We start from the raw sequence: 19,308 nt of genomic DNA, 5'->3' as shown, positions 1-19,308 counted from the left end.
CACACGCAGTGACAGCTGGCAATGCCTCTAGAGCGTGGTCTCTGGTGGGCCACTGAGGACCATCAGTGGGAGAAGCCCCGGGAAGGACCCGATTTCAGCCGCTGATACACCACCAGGTCCTGGACTAAACAGCTTCCTTTCCCTCCCTTTATTCCCAGGACCGCAGAGCCTGCTAGTGACAGTCCCTTCCTTACCTTTGGGAAGGGATCGTGCAGTTTCTTCTGCAACCAGCCTGGGGCTCCGCTTGCAGACATGAGGTAGAACAGGCTCCCACCTGGCCCCTGGCTGAGCTACCCTGTAGTTGCCAGCACTGGCCAGTCTAAGTGGCAGCAAAGGTTGGTGAGAGGAGGGGCATCCTCAGACACAGGTGGCAGGCACCTCTGTGAGCTACAGCCTCCTGTACTGAAAGCTGGGAGGCGTCCCCGATCTGAGGGGGGACAAGCAAGATGAGCAAGCTAGGCCCCTGGGCCAGCCTGGGCTGGCCTCCGCGTGTGAACACAGGCGGGCGGGATGTGGGCAGGAGCCACCCAGAGAAAAGGGAAGGGGACCTCGGGAGGGGAGGCCAGACTGGACATCGGTCTGAGATGCCTTAGCTGCCGCCCACGTCACAGGATTCGATGCCCCGATACGTACCGTAGCTGGGAGACCTTTGTGATGGACTGGATTCAAATCTAGACTCTAGGTGCACACTGCTGCAAAGGCCAGAGAGAGCAAACGAAGAACACAGTAACTGGGTCAAACCGCAGGGCACAGGCTTCTTGAGGATGTTCCCTGTGCCCAACGGCAGACCCCGGGCCCAGGAAACCAGGCACCTGATTTTTCAAGAGAAGCTGTGAATCCCGACTAATGTGTAATGTCTTAATTTTGAAAGCACTAGGCAGGCTAAACCCAGCATCTTTGGGTCTAGATGGGCTCAAGGGCTATCGGCCCTATCCCAACGCAAAGCCCACCCTCCGACAAACAGAAACAGAACAAGCAGAACAAAGGACACAAAGAAGGAAAGGGCTGTCCTGGGGCACTAATACTAAGGGGGGAGGGGAGGGGTAAAACAGAAACACAGACTCAGATTCCAAAGTTCTGTATTTTTCAAAATAAAGATCACACATTGTTTAGAGACAATCTACACAAGAGTTACAAAAAATAGTTGCCCAGGCATAAGCATACACAGGTTTGTTAATTATACACATATGGTTACAAGTGTGCTTGCAAAAAAGTTCATTGGAAATATACACAAGGCTCTGGAAATGTACACCGTGTAGTGTTACAATTCTATATTCAAACAAGGAAAATTGACAGTATGTTACATTCACTTACAAGTAGACAAAATGCAAAATACAGTTCATCTTCTGTACAAAAAGGAAGGGCAATTCACACTTTACAAGGTGAGAGGGGCTCTGATTGTAAGGAAAGCTAGGGCAGGGCTGAACTTTGCACGTCCTTATGACTGTCACAAAATAAGCAAAACATTACTTTTTTAGGATTAAAAAAAAACACTAGTGTGAACTGAATCATCTTGAATAACATTTAGAAAGGATCTTGCTACTGTGGGACTAGGTGACAAATAAAACCAAGCTATTTTTTTCCTTTTTAAACATTTAACTAGGCTGTATAAAGAACATTTATTCCTTCAAAAGAAAAAAAATTTACTTCTGGTTGAAATTACAATTTACAATATACAACACTATATGCTACGACCATAAAAGGTGTGAATATACACTGAATGCACAGGGCTGGCTAATTCTCTTTTCTTCCCAAAAAACGTGTTTATGTTGATTCAAACTTCTCCACATTTACATTACAGGTATACAAATGTACAATTGTACAATCAAAAGTATGTTCGACTACTAGGGTACATTATAGATACAGATTAGACATCAAAACAAGAAAATACTACAAATTTGTATATATGCAAAGTCTACACCAAGTATACACTATATATTTATAGAAGCAAGACCAAAAGCAGAGTTGGATTTTTTTTTTTTTTTCTCATGCTAAATAATCAGATTTTGCCTTTCAATGTTAACAGAAAAAAAAAATCCAGTAGGCAGTAAACAAGTTACACCCGCCCGGCCTTGAAAGACATCCTAGGAGCTCACATCTCCTCCTCACAAAACACACTACACATCTTCTTCAGCATAATAGTCTCCAAAAAAGGCAATTTTTTGAAGTTTCATAAACTTAATGTCATTAACTGAAGCTTTAGCAACTCTAAAACAATTTTCATTATATATATATATGTATATATATATATATGTTTTATAAACAGTGTTAAATGCCAGTTTGGGGTCATTTAACAAAATTCAAATTTCTCAGGTTTTTTTGTTTGTTTTTGTTTTTTACTAAAATGAGGAGGTGGGGAAGAGCTATTTGCAAAACTTGCCAGCAAGGCAAAATGGATTAAAAACATTTTTTTCTTTTTTTTTTTTAACTTTTTTTTTGTTAAACCAACCACCCTGAAAGTTTCCACACGTGTAATATAGATACAACATTGAACAAAATATGTGGCCTCCCATGTACATTGGTTACCTATGTACAAGTATCCTATACACCAGTAAAACAACAGGGCAATTAGTCAATTAAAAAAAATAATTAGTACATGTTATGCGTAATAAAATTAAACAAATTTACAAAGGCTTTTCCACTTGTGGATTTGATTCCTTTTTTTTTGGAGGAGCGGGTAATCCTGGAGCAACCATTTACCCATGTCGGTTTCCGTACTAGAACATTTCCGGTTGCTGGCTGGATTCGCCTGTGGGCCAGTGAGGTCAGTGAACGAGGGGACAGGGTGACACTGCCTCAGATGATCCCATTCGGGGGGCCACAGATGGGCCCTAAGTCAACGCCATTCTTCATGTAGTACTTCTCCAGCTTGGCCAAGATGTGCTTGCCGTAGGTGTACTTGCGGAGAGTGGCGATGTGGGGCCGGATCTGGGGAGGAAGCACAGGCTGTGTTACTCTGGCCTGCACACGGACCTGGGCGGGCTCCCGCTGTGCTCCCAGGGGGCCCCCGCTGCGCTCCGGGCACCCAAGTGCTCACGAGAGCCCACGAGGCAACACCTTCCCCTGGTTCAGTCAAAGCGCCGTGATTCTAGAGCTATGGTGGGTGACCCATCCGAGCAGGTGACAGGAGGAGCCCCTATCCTGAGCACTGGCATAGGACACGAGGGTTCTGGGGGCGGCTGGTCGCGGACCACTTCCGGGTCAGTGCACGGAACACGTGCATCCTGACCAACAGCCACAGTGCCGCTGCACAGCACCTCCCGAGGCTGCGTTCAGCCTCTGCCCCCACTCAAGGCGCCTCGGCTCCCCTCAGCTGTGAGTTTCTTTCTGGGCACCACGAACCCTGAGCTGAGCTCATCACCTGATCCCGCCTCTAGTTCACAGAGGATCACAGAAAACTTCTAACGACAACAATAAAAATGACTAGTGTTGGCCGGGCATTGTTCATTTCCACCTCACGAGGCAGCTGTGCTTATCCCCGTTCACGGTGCTGGAGTCACACATCCAAGGTCAAATGGTTCCCAAGGCACAGGTGTTTGGTCTCACAGCAGTGGGAGGGGGACGGGGTCCCTCCCGGCTCTGCACTCACAGCACCACCCACCGCGCCGGGCTCTTGCAGCACCCAGGTTCGGCGCATTCTCCTCTGTTCTCCATCCCAGACACAAGAGGTGCTCCCTTGCCGGGAGCTCCTGGAGCTTTCTACACGGCCTGGCTACGGCACGGAGCACACTGCCTCCACAATTGCCGGTTTAGCCACTGCTGGTGCCACAGGGACAGTGAATGACCGCGTTTACCGGGCTGCTTCCCCATCCTGAGGCGCACCTGCACACTCACACTGGACGCCCACACCAGGGTGGATGGACACGCTCTACTTCGAGAGCTCCACGGAGGCCACGTGGCGACTCCGTCTGCTCAGCCATGTCCTGGAGTGTCGAGGACACCGGACACCGCTTCTGCACCACAGGATGCGGACCCAGCAGCCACGACACCCTCATCTACAAGCCCGCGTGGGGAACCATGAATAGCCCCGGGCCCAATCCTGAGCTGTGTGACCCACACCATTCGCCTCCACTCCTCTGGAGAGAGGACGTGAGACAATGCTACACTTGCACTTGGGATGTAGCGAGGCCCCAGACACGTCTTGGTCATCAGAACGTGAGGTTCAAGACCCTTTTGCTTTTTGGCGGCTCTCCTTTCAGAAACATCAATGACATTCAATTCTTTCACCCGCCCTGTCCCTAGGACCGGCGACTGAGCAGTCCAGCCACTGGCGAACCTTTACCCTTCGCCCTTTCCATCGTGCACAGGCACGTACGCCGTTGTCGAGCTCCGCTGTTCACCTGATCCGGGGGGAGGTGGGAAGTAATGAGCTGCTCTACCGTCTCCTGTTGCTCAAGAGGACTCTGTCTCGGAGAAGGCTGCAGAGCTCTTCGTGCTGGGATTCGTGGGACTCTTCTTCATCTTTCGGCTCCCTCAATCAGCCAACTGCCACACCCCATCTGTCCCCCGTCTTCAATCCCAAAGCCACCACCGTCTCTTGGCTCTACGGTCTCCATCCCGCCTCCTCACTGCCCCTTCTCCTACCGCCTCCCCACGTCTAAGTCACTCGTCAGCTGGGACAATCACGTGAAACGTAAACGTGACCCGGCAACCACGGGCCTGCCCTCCCAAACTCGCTTTACTTCTTCATATACCCAGTCTGTCCCCTGCTCTTCCAGGAGAGAGGTTCAGGGCTTTGTCAAATGTCACTCTCTCGGGGAGCATTCTCTGTACCTCCACATTAGAACAGACCCTGCCACATTCTCGCACAGCCCTCCCAACACTTCCCAGGCACCACCGCGGCTGTCTGTGCACAGCACCGCTGTATTCAGATCCAGAAGCCCCGCCGAAAGGGGGGCTTGCCCTAAGTACGCACACAAGTATTCGTCACGGACGTGCTTCTAACTCCCGTGTGTCCCCAACATCCCCTCTGCCCTCACCAGCGTCTCAACACACCTCTCCCTGAGCCTCCCAACTTGAAGGACTCCGGACGCCCCCAGCCTTCGACTGCCATCGCCAACACCACCGCGATGCCCCGTCGTGTTGCGTCGTGTTGCGAACTGGAGGCGGCGGGCGCCTCGCCTGGCTCAGAACTTGAGTCCTTAACAAAGATTCTCATTACCGAACTTTGTTCTCAGCGAGGGCAAGTGGCTCATCACTGCCAGACCGAGGCCAACACCTTCCCCTCAGATGGGGCAGAGGGAGTTCAGAGCCCAAAGGCTGAGGGTTCGCATCAGACGCACCCCGGGGCTCGCGGCACCGCCCAGCACAAACACAGCTGCGGCTCACCTGCTGGCTGGGCCCGCCCTGCGACTGTTCCTCCAGCCACGCACGGGCTGCTTCTGGGGCTTTCGGCGTCGCTCCCCCACACACAGCACCTTAACATTTCAGATTTCCGTCCCTTTTCTCCTCGCTCCTCCTTAGCCTGGACTTGCCCTCCCGCCAAGCCTCGGGCACGTGCTCTCGCATGCCCCCCCCCCCACCCCCCCGCCCAGCTTTCCACGGCTCTTCCCCACGCTGCGCTCTGTGGGCAGGGACCAGTCTTCGTCCTCCCCGCGCTGGCGCCTGGCACAGAGCGGGCACCAGGTCAGTGTGCCAGGCCAGGCACTCGCTCAGTAAGAGGTGGTGGGATGAACAAAAGGGAAGAAGAAGAAAAGGCAGTAAGACAATCAGGTTGATCTGTGGGACTGAGAAGCTTGGGGGTGGGGGGGTGGGGGGGTGGGGGGGGTGGGGGGGGGGCGGTGGGAACAGAGGACTAGACACACGGCCTGAGGATCAGGGAGGGAAAACCCTCTCACAAAGATGGAGTTTAAGACTCTTTCACACCAGTGAACTATGAACCACGGAGACAATGGCCACTCTAGATAAAAGGAAAACAGAAACATATTGAGACACGGCCCAGTGACAAACTGCACAAAAAGAAGCAAGATGCCCACCTTCATCCGCATTTCAGAAACGTGAAGAAGCGCGGGCCTTGCACGCTTTCTCTGAGTGTGACCTGTCCAGCCTGGCCTACCTTATGCATGACGATCTTCCGCTGTGCTGGCTCTGCCACATCGATCATCTTCTGGACCACGTAGTTGGCATACTGGTCCTTCATCATGGTGTATAAGGCACTGTGGGGACCGTCATTCATGGTGCATACCTCATCGATAAGCACAGCACGCTCCGTACGGGACGCATGAGTGACGCACTTCTCCACGACATTGCTATAATAAGACAAATCCAGGGACAACCCTTAGAACAAACCTTGTTAGGCTGTGCTTGTCCGGCCTCTGCCCTGACCTCACCGTCAGCAGCAGAAGAGAGCCTGACATTTTTGGAAGATGAATTCATCAACTGCCTGACTCTATGAGCCTCCACCTTGGAGTCATCTGTGGCTTCCAATGTGACCCATGGCTGGGACCAGGTGTCGGGCGAATACGAGCCCTAACCCGCTAACAGGGTGAGGGTAATGAGCCCAGGTGAGTGAGGGGACTTACATAAAGGCTCACATGACTGGCTAAAAGCTGAACTTGTTAATGATTACAATTTCAACACATAACCAAAATCAATGAATTCTCTCCTCTTCTGAGTGTACTAAGGTCAGGAACAAGGCTTACTTACTGCCTGTATTTCTAGTGCCTACCACAGAGCATGGCACTTGAGACAGAGGCCTTGCAGGCTTGAGTCAGGAGTGTACGAGGAGGAACCACAGCACTCACTCAATGACCTCAGGCTGCCTCCTAAGAGTCCAGGGACAAGAACCACCTTACAGGTCTGTCGGCATTTCTAAACACTTCAGAAATACATCATCTTGGGAAAGGAAAACAGGAATGTGGCTACACTAAATCCAGAGGGGCCAGAGAGGGTGATTAAATTACATACAGCTGTGCCAATGGGTATTTCTCATCAAGGAGGGACTGATTCACTCATTAATGTCTGTTTCTAAAAATCAACACTACTCTGCATCTTGTGGGTCTGTGGGTATGAGGAAGTTGGGTGATGTCAAAGAATACACACCATCTGAAGGTGGATTACTGGAGCCAATACCTGGCAAAGAGGACGTCTGGTGGGCCGGTGGGCAGTTGAAGGCTTTGTAAAGGGTCCGTGACTGGGGGAAGGGCTGCTCTGGGTCACAGAACACTCAGAGAGAGTAGGAACTTAAATGACCAGACCTAGCTAATGTAGAAAGCCCCTGGGCACCTTGGTGGCTCAGCTGTTAAGCATCTGACTTCAGCTCAGATCACTATCTCATGGTTCGCGAGTTTAAAGCCCCACTTTGGGTGAACATGAGCCTTGCTCTAGGTGAGCCCCGCTTCTCTCTCTTTCTGTGCCTCTCTCTGCCCCTCGCTCACTTGTGCCCCCCCCTCAAAAAATACATACATACACACAAAGTACATTTAAAAAAAATAAAGAAAGCTCTTCTGTGACAATCCTGAAAGATGGCCATTTAGCCTCTGCTTGGGAATTTCTAATAATTTGGAAGCATTACTTTCTAGGGCAACCTACCATATGGGTGAATGGCTCTGTTAAACATTCTTCATTTGTCTTACTTTTGCCTTCAGGGACTGAAAAAGGACATATATACCGACTTCACGAGGCACCTTAGAGCAGGTACTCTGTGTCTTACTCCTTCCAGAGGCCAGACCTGTGGATATCTCAGTAGTTAAGTAACTATCACCAGAATAATCCCCTACTCCACAAGTTTTTACACCATAAGAGGGTGCTGCTCCAAGGAGCTCCCAGTGTTCTATCATTTTGAACACAGAGCTTATATATATGCTTTTATTTAGAAAAGCAAATTCTCAAGCTAAACTGTCAAGAACTACAAACCCACTGGACATTTCTTAAGATATGCAGTGTAGATCAAGTCTGGTGAGCTAATCGATCAAGTCTAATTAAGACAAGAGCCTCTCCTTCTGACACCACACCATAGAAAACCTTCTCTTCCCACCTTCCTCCCGTAGCACTAAACATACAACTAACATACAGTTCTATTCTAGTGTGAGCTTAAGGTGTGGCACCGTGGAAGTGAATCTCCTAATGACCACTGGCTTCTCCTCAGCAGAAAAGGGAGTTAAGATATTACTGAACTGGTTCAGAGAGCACAAAGCCAGTCATGATCTCCAAATGTTCAGGCAAAGAATTCATCACCTGTCAGGACCGCTCGGCTAGACTGTATGTACCTTTGTCCACTCCAGGCCTCGTTCCATAACAAATCAGTCCGCGTCAGAACAGAACTTCCTAACTGGATTGGGGACAGGACACTCACTCATCTGGATACAGGACTCAAGCCTCAACAGTGACCTGTCTTCCAAGGAAGCAAGCAGGTCAATCAGCTACCACCATGGGATCCCACTTGGCCAAAGGCTTCTACCCTCATGCATGACCCATGGTCCTGCAGTCTTTTAAGCTTATTCTAGTGTTTCTAAAACTGGAGCTCCCAGCCCATTTGTGGGCAGGGAGATCAACTTAGTGATTTGGGACCAGCTGCTGCTGCTTTTTAATGAAACAGAATTAATCACGGACAACACAGTTGTTCAGTTACACGTGCATGCATGTGCCTGTGCATGCAAAGTCAATGAAAATGTTACTTTTTATTCTGGGTCACTGCCAAAAACGTCAGAAAGTCACTCATCTATTTTATTGTTTTGTTTCTATTGATCTATTTCCAAGTATATCAGCTCTTTCTTCTGTTCTCTCTAATCTGCTGATACTAAAGCCACACAGTGAATTCTATTTCAGATGATTTATTTTCCTATTCTAGAATTTCCATTTTGTTCTTTTCATAATAAAGCTTCTAATTCTCTACTAGCATATCTTTTCATTCATTACAACCATATCTTCCTTTACATCTTTGACCATAACTGAAATAGCTGCTTTATAATCATTCTCTGCTAACTCTAATGTCAGGGTGGTGTGGAACTAGCTGCAGTTTTTCACTCTCCTATTTTTTCTTTTTTCTTGATTATGGCCAACGGCACATTTTCCTCTTTTCTAGACATAATGAATGATACACCGTAGAAACAGTTCTGTTATGTTCTTCCAAGAAGGTGACTTCTGTTCCTTTTTTCAGTGTAGTTAACGTGGCTGAGCTCAAACTGCAAGCTTGTCCCAGGCCACAGGGATCCCAGTGCAGCACTTCCATCCTTAGCTAGGCTGCCTCAGGTTCAGCCCATGCAAACCAATGTGATTCAGGAGTCAACCAGGTATTTGGGAAGGTTAAATGCGAGCCTCCCCGTCCCTGGTTCTCTTCCTTTCCAGGATTTCTCCCCTGTCACTTTGTCACTCTCATTGCCACGGCTGTCCCAAACTCTGCCTTATGGGAACACTGGAGATTTCTGATGCCAACTTTAGAAGCCCAGCATGGAGCAGAATGAGAAGCACCTATAGGCTAAAAGCCATTAAAACTGGGAAATTCCCTTGGGGTGCCTGGGTGGCTCAGTAGGTTAGGCGTCAGACTTCGGCTCAGGTCATGATCTCAAGGTCTGTGAGTTCCAGCCCCGCGTCAGGCTCTGTGCTGACAGCTCAGAGCCTGAAGCCTGCTTCGGACTCTGTGTCTCCTTCTCTCTCTCTGCCCCTCCCCCACGTGTGCTCTGTCTCTCAAAAATAAATGTAAAAAAATTTTTTTTAAAAACTGGGAAATTTCCTGATTATAGTCAACAACACTGCACTATAAAAATGCTAAGTTGCTGAGAGACTAGATCTGAATGGCATTCTTAACACAAAAAAAGAAATGGTAATTGGGGCACCTGGGTGGCTCAGTTAAGCGTCTGAATTTGGGCTCACGTTATGATCTCACAGTTTGGGAGTATGAGCCCTAAGCTGGGTTCTGTGCTACACAGAACCTACTTGGGATTCTCTCTCTGTCCCTCCCCAGGGCCTGTGTGTACACGCATCTGCTCTCTGTCAAATAAACTTTTAAAAAATTGAAAGGAAGGAAGGAAGGAAGGAAGGAAGGAAGGAAGGAAGGAAGGAAAGAAAGAAAGAAAGAAAGAAAGAAAGAAAGAAAGAAAGAAAGAAGAAAATTGTATGTATGACATGATAAAGGTGTTAGCTGATGCTGCTGTGGTAATCATACTGTAATACAGAAATACATCAAACCGACATGCTGCATACCTCAAACTTACACAGTGCTGTCAATTATATCTCGATACAACTCGATACAAAAAGAAAACTCTGGAGTGCCTGGGTGGTTCCCTTGGTTAAGCATCCGACTCTTGATTTTAGCTGGGGCTCTTGATTTTAGCTCGGGCTACGATCTCATGGTCCGATCTCATGATTCATGGGTTTTCCCCCCACATCTGGCTCCACACTGACAGTGTGGAGCCTGCTTGGAATTCTCTCTCTCTTGCACATGCTCTCTCTCTCTCCCCCTCCCTCCCTCAAAAGAAAAAAAGAAAAAAAGAAAAATCTAAAGGGGCTGGTGGGAATTTCCCCAGTGCAATTACCTCCTTCCCAGTATCAATAAGCCTCCCCTTCCCCAACCCCTTCTGGTAACCACCTGCTCTTGGCCACACTGTAACGCCTAATGCCTTCAGCAAAATTTTTGGCATTTTGTCCACAATTTACAGTTGTCTGTTATCCGTGGAAGGATTGGGCCCAAAGTAGCTTTTCAGTCATTACCAGACCACAAGTCTATTGTAGCATTAATATTTATACTTAAGAGTGAGATATTAAATGCACTGAAAAACAAGAGGAGACAGTGACCCAAGGAAGCGTTCTAAGAGATTCTGCCCCTGCTTCCCTGGTCCTGGCAAATGTCCAAAAAATAAAAAATAAAATAAAATAAATAAATAAATAAATAAATAAAAAGGCAATACAAGGTCTGAGAGACCCTGATATGGTTAGGCTGCTAAGACACTGGACCTAGGAGCGCGTTTATTCCTTTTCTCTATTTTCCATGCTGCCATCTCATAAAATTTAAAAACTTAGAGATGAACAATTTAAAAACAAGGTTGTAGAATCACAACTGCTTTGGAATTTATCCTAAGAGAGAAAAATATTCCCAAACTACAAATGACTATATTTATACACCCATTCCACTCAGAAGACCACACCACTAATCCCTTGGAAGGGCCATCAATTTCTTCTCCAACCACTGCTGATTATAAGTCACCTAAAACATCTTTCACAACCTGGGAATAACTAGTGCGTTTTATTCTTGATCTGCCACAACATGAAGACTGGAAAAGAGACTCTAAGAGTACTAATGCCTATATGTCAACATGACACACTACGTCTGAATTCTGGCACCAGAGAGGAAACTGAGTGAAGAACAAGAACAAGTAAGCTAACAAAATGCCCAGTTCACCAAAGTACAAGATTTAAGCTCTTCAGAAACACAATCCCCATATTTCAAAGTGGGTGACTGGGGGCGGGAAGAGCCACTAAGGGACCTGCTTTGTTTTATACTCTATGATAGTAGAACCATTTGACGTTTTAAGCTGTATATACCTTGAGAAAAACATTTTTGAAAGAAGAGAATGAAAATTCATTCTTTCTCCCTCGACTTGAAATACAATGTAATAATTCCTTCTGGAAAACAGAGTCTGTATGAATTCAAAGCTCGTACCTTGCGAATTTGTGCTGACTCAATACAAGCACGTTGCCTCGGATTTCTGCTACAATTTTACTTTTATCCTCAGGACGACCGTGCTCCAATACATGCTGGATTACATAGTTTCCATACTGATCCTGTTTGAGAAACAACAGAAATAAAATTGATGTAAAAATTAGTTCTGTGGGTTACCTAAATCCTTACATCTAATCAACACCTAACCTACCTTCCTGTAGCACCGTGACGGCTGCCTGAATACCAACGAACACTGAAGAATTTTTAAAATGGATAGGGAGTGACAATTTTTCTCTATCATTACAAAACAGGAACGTATTACCAGACAATGGAATAGTCCTCTATATTTATGCCCAAGGATCCTAGTTTGGTTCTTCAAAAGTACTAGACGCCAAAAAGTAGGCCTCTTCTTGTTTAAAAAAGGAAGGGGGGGGGGGAGAGGGAGGGAGGCTGTGTAGGTAGGAATAAAGAGCTATTTTTCTCTCAAACAGAAATTTATCTCATAAGAAAAATGGGAAACAATGCTTATGTCCAACAAAACAGACAATACCTAATTAAACAACATCACAAGCATACAATGGATGTACTCACTCATCTACAGGTAAAGATACTTTTAAGAGAATAAATGTGTGTAAGTAAGGAATTTCAGTGGCAAAAAGATTTGCGAGATGCAAAAATTTAAGTGTACAAATAATACTTCGAAAGAAAAGTGCCCAGACCAAATGTGTTTGCTTCTGTGTGGCAGGATTACGGATGCTTTCTTCAGTTTTACTGCTACTTCCTGCACTTCCAATTTTTCCTCTTTTCGTTTTTTAAGTGGGCTTCGCGCCCAGCATGGAGCCCAATGCAGGGCTTGAACTCTCAACCTTCAGATCAAGAACTGAGCTAAGATCAAGAGATGCTTAACCACAGGCGCCCCTACCATTTTTTTCTACAGTGAGTATTTAATACCTCACACCAAAACAAGCCACAAACACCAACAAAAATGCTGCTTCAGCACAATAATCCGACTTGTAGAAAGTGTTCTACTGGTTACTGCGATGTGGGAGAAATGTTTAGTGGCAGAAGCAAAAGAAAGTATCAAAGCAAAAAAGAAGTCCCCTAATCCACTCAGTTCATTTGAAATGATGAGGTTCAGACCCACAGAGATTAAACGACCTAAGGTGGCACCGCGAGCCGGTCCACGACAGGCGGCCGGCAGGCAGCGCCCTTCGCTCCGAGGCCGGGCTCTCTTCATCACCCATAGTCACAAAACACAAACCAGGATGGCATACATGAAAACCTGCCCCAAAGCTTCAATGGGCATTTTGAACACGTGAACGCGAACTCTTCCGGAACGGATACCTGTGCTGAGAAAACGCACGGGCTGTGGGCCTGCACGAGCCCACAGGTGTTTGCAGTTACTCTACCGGCAACTCCACTACCTGTACAAGCTGCTCCGTGTGCTGGTGAAGCTCCTCTAAAATGGGGAGAGTCTGGTCAGGGAGACAGTGCTCCAGGATCCTCTGAATCACTCGGCAGCCGTAAGGATGCGTGGACAAAGCAAATACCTAGGGCAGACGAGCAAAGAAAGCCAAAAAAGACAGTTGCCACTTTCAACGCTTCAGTGTTGTTCACATACACATTATTCTGTTAATCTTTGCAAAGACTCTGACAGAGAGTGAGAATTATTCTTACCTTACAAATGAGATAACTGAAGCTTCTAGAAGTTTACATAATGTGCTTGCAGCCATACAGATAGTAACTGACAGAGCCAGGGTACTACGTCCTAGTCTTGACTCAAAAGCCCCAATTATACATAGGACACATTTGAGTTCTCTCTACAAATAGTAGGGTGTATGTGTGTGCGTGTGTGTGTGTGCGCGTGTGCGTGTATGTAAACCCATTTACCTATTCTAGGGATTCACAAATGTACATAAATTCTGAGCTGAAAAGGACTTCTCTAAGAAGCCTAGAAAGGAACAGAGAATTAGTCGAGGTCATAAAAAACAATTAAGAGTCCATAGTGTCAAAAGACAGGGTTAAAAACAGAAAAAGAAAGGGCTAGGATCATAAATGCTTTCATCTAACCAACGCTGCAATCTTCTACATTTAATTAGGGTGTTTTTCCAGCAATGAGCAAGAAAAGCTTCCTCTTTTGTTGCGTCTGGAAGAAGACAGGCACCTGGGCTTCGGCTCCAGATCACTCAGTCTCGATTCTGTCCTTCCTAGTGTGAATAGTGTGAATGACCTGGAGAAACCCGCACCCCCTCTCTGCCCCCTGCTCTGTTACCAGGAATAATCACAGGAATAATAAGCACAGAAACAACAGCTCACACTTCCTAGATGTTGACCAAGTGTCAATGCACTAAGGGCTTTTTATGTGGGTTTTTTAGACGTAGCTGTATATGCACAACTGTGTACCTCAACAGTATAAAGCACAGTTCTGCTTGATTCTATAAAAAAGGTTAAAAACTCACAGTCTGTAACAAATGAACTTATTTCACTCAACATTATGTTTCAGGTATTTACTTATTATACTGTGAAACTTCTGCTGGGCAAGTATTTGAGTTTGTTATTTTAATTTCTGTCCAACCCTCTGCTGATTGATAGACATCTAGATTCTTTAGTCTTTTCTAGGAGAATAATGCTGCTTTCAACATGTCTAAATATGTCTCGTAGTATCCACATGTAGACATTCCCCCAGCTACACACCTAGCCTAGGAATGCCAGCATAGGAAATACAAATGTTGAACCTTGAAGGTGATACAAAAGTATTTTCCTAATGGCTGTGCTAATATCTATTCCCACCACCGGTGATCAGATCCCACATTCCTGCCAGGACACCGCGACTGATGGGCAAACAATGCCTATCCTCTGTGTCCTTATTTTGCATTTTCCTGACTAACAGAATTATGTTTTCATAGATGGACTGGCAATTTGTGTTTCTTTTGTCTGTTAATGCCTTTGGCCCGTTTTCACACTAATTTGTACTGTACTCTTTTGATTACAGGAGTTCTTTATATATTCCGGTTATTAATTCTTTGACAGTTTCATCTTGAAAATATTCTCTCCCATTTGGTAGCTTAATCTACTTTTACTTTCTTTGCTGTCAATTTCAATAAATGTAAAATGTTAAACAGATCTTTTTTCATTAACTCAGAAAATCCAAACAACCCCCCCTGAGTTAAAGCCTGCAATCTCCTTACCGCTGCTATAATTGAGCAAACCGCAAAACCTAACAACTCTAAAATCCCACTTCAATCTAGGCTCAGCAGTACCCATGACTGCACCTGAAAATCTACTTGGTATTTACCATCTTTTTCCCTTTAAAGACAAAAACAAAAAACCAATTTCACAGACCCAAGAAGGAGATGCGTTTTGCTCTCTTTGTTCCGCGTAGCTTAGGAGAGTGTGAGGATGATGCTTCAGGAAAAAGAAATGAATGGCAACAGCCAATCAAGGGGCAATTCTGGAAAAATCACAGTATAAAAAAAGGAAAACAAAAAACCATCTGCCTGGAAGCTGGTGCTAAGATCACAGGGGCTCTTACGACACACAGGTAAATAGGAGAAACTAGAAGCTATCTCTGGTGGGGCGGCCACTTAGGGACACCCCACAAATGCTACCCTGTTCTCTGCTCACAATGCAAACACCCATCAATTTGGTTCCTTTGTTTCTTTCGTAAGTCACTTACCTGCCCCTTAAACGCATCGATGATGAACTGCAAAGACTGGGGCTGCACGCATTCAATGCATTTCTGAACCACGTGATTACCATTCTGGTCTTTCACACACTTCAGGACGTGGCCGTCTAGCTCCCGAACCATCTCGTTCTATTAGAGGAGACAAGGAAAGAAAGCACCACCAGAATCACAGCAAGCAAACTCCTGGACAATCGACAGTCTCCCTGCGAAACACAAAGCACCAGGCAGAGAGTCTGTGACGAAGCAGCGGGACAGCACAGCTGTGGCACTGTGACAGCACACCGGCACCAAGTGAAGGACGCAGTTTTTGCATGTTAGCAAACTTCCTGTAATAGGAGCCTGTCTTCAAAAAAGTTCTCTAACTCGCAAAAGGCCTCAGAGACTTTATAAAAACGTAGACATCTCTAGAAAAGAACGTGTACAAACTACACTGTCGTCGAGAACTTCACATATAATTTATCACATTCTTAACATGACAACCCTGTAAGGTACATATTATTAATAATGAGAAGAGCAGGGGCCCTGGGTGGCTCGGTCCGTTAAGCGTAGGACTTCAGCTCAGGTCATGACCTCGTGGTTCCTGGGTTCAAATCCTGCGTCAGGCTCTGTGCTGACAGCTCAGAGCCTAGAGCCTGCTTTGGATTCTGTGTCTCCCTCGCTCTCTGTCCCTTTCCCCGCTCTCCCTCAAAAACAAATAAACATTAAAAAAATTAAGAAGAAGAATCAATCTACAGCTTACAGTATGCTAGACATATCTCTTAAGTGCTTAACACTCTTTGACCCAGTGAATCCTCCTAATAATCCTGTGTACTGGACACCATTACAGATGAGGAAACCAGAGCACAAATGATTTGACTTGTTAAAATCACAGACCTACACTGCCAAGATTCAAACCCAAGCAATCTGGCGCCTGTGTGGTAAAACAACGTGGGTCAGTAATTACCTGTGTCAATTACATATGATACTGCCCACACCTAAGAAGGAGGGGCCTCTGAGAGGGATTAAGCACCAGAATTCTGGTTACAGGTCTGTCACTCCCAACATGATCTTTCCACAGGGCCAAGGACTGAAGGACAGCAGGGAGAGCACTCTCAGAGAATACAGAAGACCAGACATTGAGTTACGTGAGTGCGTGACGTGTGTGTGTGTGTGTGTGTGTGTATGAGAAACTCCGGAAGTACAGGAGAAGACCAGACACCGGAGTTGTAAGCGTGGGAGTTGCAAGCATGCGTGCACATGTGTAGGGAATGAGTGGAAGCGACAAGAAAAAGGTGTTGAGATTTTCACTGGATCCCTTTCTTGATGCTGAGTACCTGCACCATGGCTGGGCCCTAGTATGTGCTGCCCAATCTCCTTGCTCGATCCAATCTCTGTCTACTCGCTCCCCTGTGCTGAACATGTATTTATAGTGGGAACTACGAACCAGTCAAAACGGTGATGTTTGTGAACACGAGGTCTCAAATCTCTGAGTTGCTCAATATGTCAAAACAGCTAAGAGTTATCCCATTTATACGGGGGTGGGGGGAGAATCCAAGATTACAATGCCAGGGACCAAACCAGCCAAAGGCAATAGACTGAGGAAAGTTTCCTAAAGCAATTAATCAAATGTCAGGAAAAACAAATTTATTCTGGAAATATAATTATGGGAATGGCAAATGGAGAATGATAGCTATATACAAAGACAAGGAACACTTTTAATCAAAATAAAGGGGAGATGGCTTCCTTGTATATTTTCTGGAGCCCATAAAAACTCCACTGGAGAGGAGTTAATTTCATGTAAAATAATAAACTTGCATCCAAATAACAGTAAACTATCCACACCAGGAAGAGTCCTACCAGGTCCACAACAAGGTACACAAAGAAACCAGACCAGAAAAAAAAAAAAACAACAAACACAGAAATATAGAGTAGAAAGAACAACTCAAGGGGAGAGTGAAAAGCAACTACAGTGTAGCCATCCAATCAGAAAAAAAAACAAACAGTAAACTCTGAAAAGATGGAGACAGAATCAACAATTTAGGGGCACTTGGGTGGCTCAGTTGGTTGAGCATCCGACTCTTGATTTCCGCTCTCATGATCTTATGGTCGTGAGATGGAGCCCCATGTTGGGGCTCTGTGCTGAGCGTGAAATCTGCTTAAGAGTCTTTTTCTCTCTCCCTGTCCCTCTCCCCAACCCACTCATGCTCTCTCTCAAAAAATTAAATAAATAAATAAATAAATAAATAGATAAATAAATAAATATCAACAGTTTATCACAATCCTGAGAGAGGGCAAAGATGGGGGACATTCCTGGGAAACTATAATACTCCTCCTTTCTCTGAGCTAGTGAGAATCATAGTCAAAGAGTAAGAAACTTCCATGTTCCAAAGAAACGAGAAAATTTAAGAAGAAAGATTCACTCATGAAGTTTTCATCCATGAAAATCCCAGGGAAAACTAAAACTGATAATGATTCTGATCATTAGAAGAAAAAAAGAGTAGCTGAGTCTCTGCTTCTAATTCCCGACATGCACACCACTTTACCACTGCCACGTCTCCGGACAGAGCGCGGAGCGAACCCCAACCCTGCCCATGTGTCCCCAACATCCCCTCTGCCTTCACCAGCGTCTCAACACACCTCTCCCTGAGCCTCCCAACTTGAAGGACTCCGGACGCCCCCAGCCTTCGACTGCCATCGCCAACACCACCGCGATGCCCCGTCGTGTTGCGTCGTGTTGCGAACTGGAGGCGGCGGGCGCCTCGCCTGGCTCAGAACTTGAGTCCTTAACAAAGATTCTCATTACCGAACTTTGTTCTCAGCGAGGGCAAGTGGCTCATCACTGCCAGACCGAGGCCAACACCTTCCCCTCAGATGGGGCAGAGGGAGTTCAGAGCCCAAAGGCTGAGGGTTCGCATCAGACGCACCCCGGGGCTCGCGGCACCGCCCAGCACAAACACAGCTGCGGCTCACCTGCTGGCTGGGCCCGCCCTGCGACTGTTCCTCCAGCCACGCACGGGCTGCTTCTGGGGCTTTCGGCGTCGCTTCCCCACACACAGCACCTTAACATTTCAGATTTCCGTCCCTTTTCTCCTCGCTCCTCCTTAGCCTGGACTTGCCCTCCCGCCAAGCCTGGGGCACGTGCTCTCGCATGCCCCCCCCGCCGCCCCCCCGCCCAGCTTTCCACGGCTCTTCCCCACGCTGCGCTCTGTGGGCAGGGACCAGTCTTCGTCCTCCCCGCGCTGGCGCCTGGCACAGAGCGGGCACCAGGTCAGTGTGCCAGGCCAGGCACTCGCTCAGTAAGAGGTGGTGGGATGAATGAATAAGAAGTGAAGGAAAATGGAAGGTGGGCTGGATAATCCAAGTTTGATTGGCCGGAGTGGTTAGTTCAAGTTGAACACAACAACAACTCACTAGTATTTTACTGGCTTTAATTCTTATCAAACAAAAGTGTCTCTTGTAAAATTACACCTACTGAAGCCTGGTTGATGAAAAGAGTGTTTGAAACCAACAGCATTATTAACAAAACACACTTGATCTACTGTAAATTTACAAAATTAATCACACAGCTCATGCTTGCCATGCACAGAAAGGCAGCCACAAGCACCAAAGGAAACCGTAAAAGAAAACTAAAGACTGACAAATGTACAGGATTCACTACTACACGTGCCACGGAGAAACATCGAACACCAAGAGAAAAGTTAAAGGGGAAACTTACAATTACCTGCTGGTCTGAGGGAATAAATTCAAGAGCTTTCTGGATAACACGGCAGCCATACATCTGCAGTGCCAATGACAGGACGTGGCCTCGAATGCGTTCTGCCAACGCCAGCTTCTGTTCAAGGCTGCCAAACTAGACATAATGTGTGGGTGAACACCATTACTTAGGTAGAAGGAAAGAAACCAGAGAAGGCAAAGCATCTATTATTCTGTATCAACCACTGGCATAACCTCTTTTAGCTCTGTCACTAGGATTAATGAACTAAACCTTTTTGTTCAAAAAAAAATCTTTGTTTCTTCAAGGCAAGAGTTCTCAGCCTCTGACTGCAAG

The 19,308-nt window shown here is 46.5% G+C and overlaps 1 protein-coding gene and 2 non-coding genes across 21 annotated transcripts in view; all 3 read right to left on the bottom strand.

Moving 5' to 3' along the window:
• Positions 1 to 1,062: 1,062 nt before the first annotated feature.
• PUM1 (pumilio RNA binding family member 1) overlaps positions 1,063 to 19,308 on the bottom strand; it is a 132,852-nt gene continuing 114,606 nt past the window's right edge. For 15 of the 19 annotated variants that reach the window (XM_060626079.3, XM_060626084.3, XM_060626075.3 and 12 more), the window contains 6 exons: positions 18,976 to 19,110; positions 15,273 to 15,410; positions 13,021 to 13,146; positions 11,597 to 11,718; positions 6,056 to 6,248; positions 1,063 to 2,928 (listed from right to left, as the gene is read on the bottom strand). In XM_060626079.3, the coding sequence (XP_060482062.1) occupies positions 2,797 to 2,928; positions 6,056 to 6,248; positions 11,597 to 11,718; positions 13,021 to 13,146; positions 15,273 to 15,410; positions 18,976 to 19,110 (846 nt within the window). In that variant the 3' untranslated portion in view covers positions 1,063 to 2,796. The remainder of the gene's footprint in view (positions 2,929 to 6,055; positions 6,249 to 11,596; positions 11,719 to 13,020; positions 13,147 to 15,272; positions 15,411 to 18,975; positions 19,111 to 19,308) is intronic. The other 4 variants (XM_060626076.3, XM_060626089.3, XM_060626068.3 and 1 more) reach the window with 1 other exon arrangement.
• LOC132674082 (small nucleolar RNA SNORD103/SNORD85) lies at positions 5,121 to 5,205 on the bottom strand. The gene has a single exon (XR_009608393.1). It is a non-coding gene; the product is annotated as a small nucleolar RNA SNORD103/SNORD85 (small nucleolar RNA).
• Positions 18,023 to 18,107, bottom strand: LOC132674083 (small nucleolar RNA SNORD103/SNORD85). The gene has a single exon (XR_009608395.1). It is a non-coding gene; the product is annotated as a small nucleolar RNA SNORD103/SNORD85 (small nucleolar RNA).

This window comes from Panthera onca, chromosome C1, assembly GCF_046562875.1.
Source record: "Panthera onca isolate mPanOnc1 chromosome C1, mPanOnc1 haplotype 2, whole genome shotgun sequence".
Taxonomy (NCBI): Eukaryota; Metazoa; Chordata; class Mammalia; order Carnivora; family Felidae; genus Panthera; species Panthera onca.
This window is presented reverse-complemented; position numbering and strand designations above follow the sequence as displayed.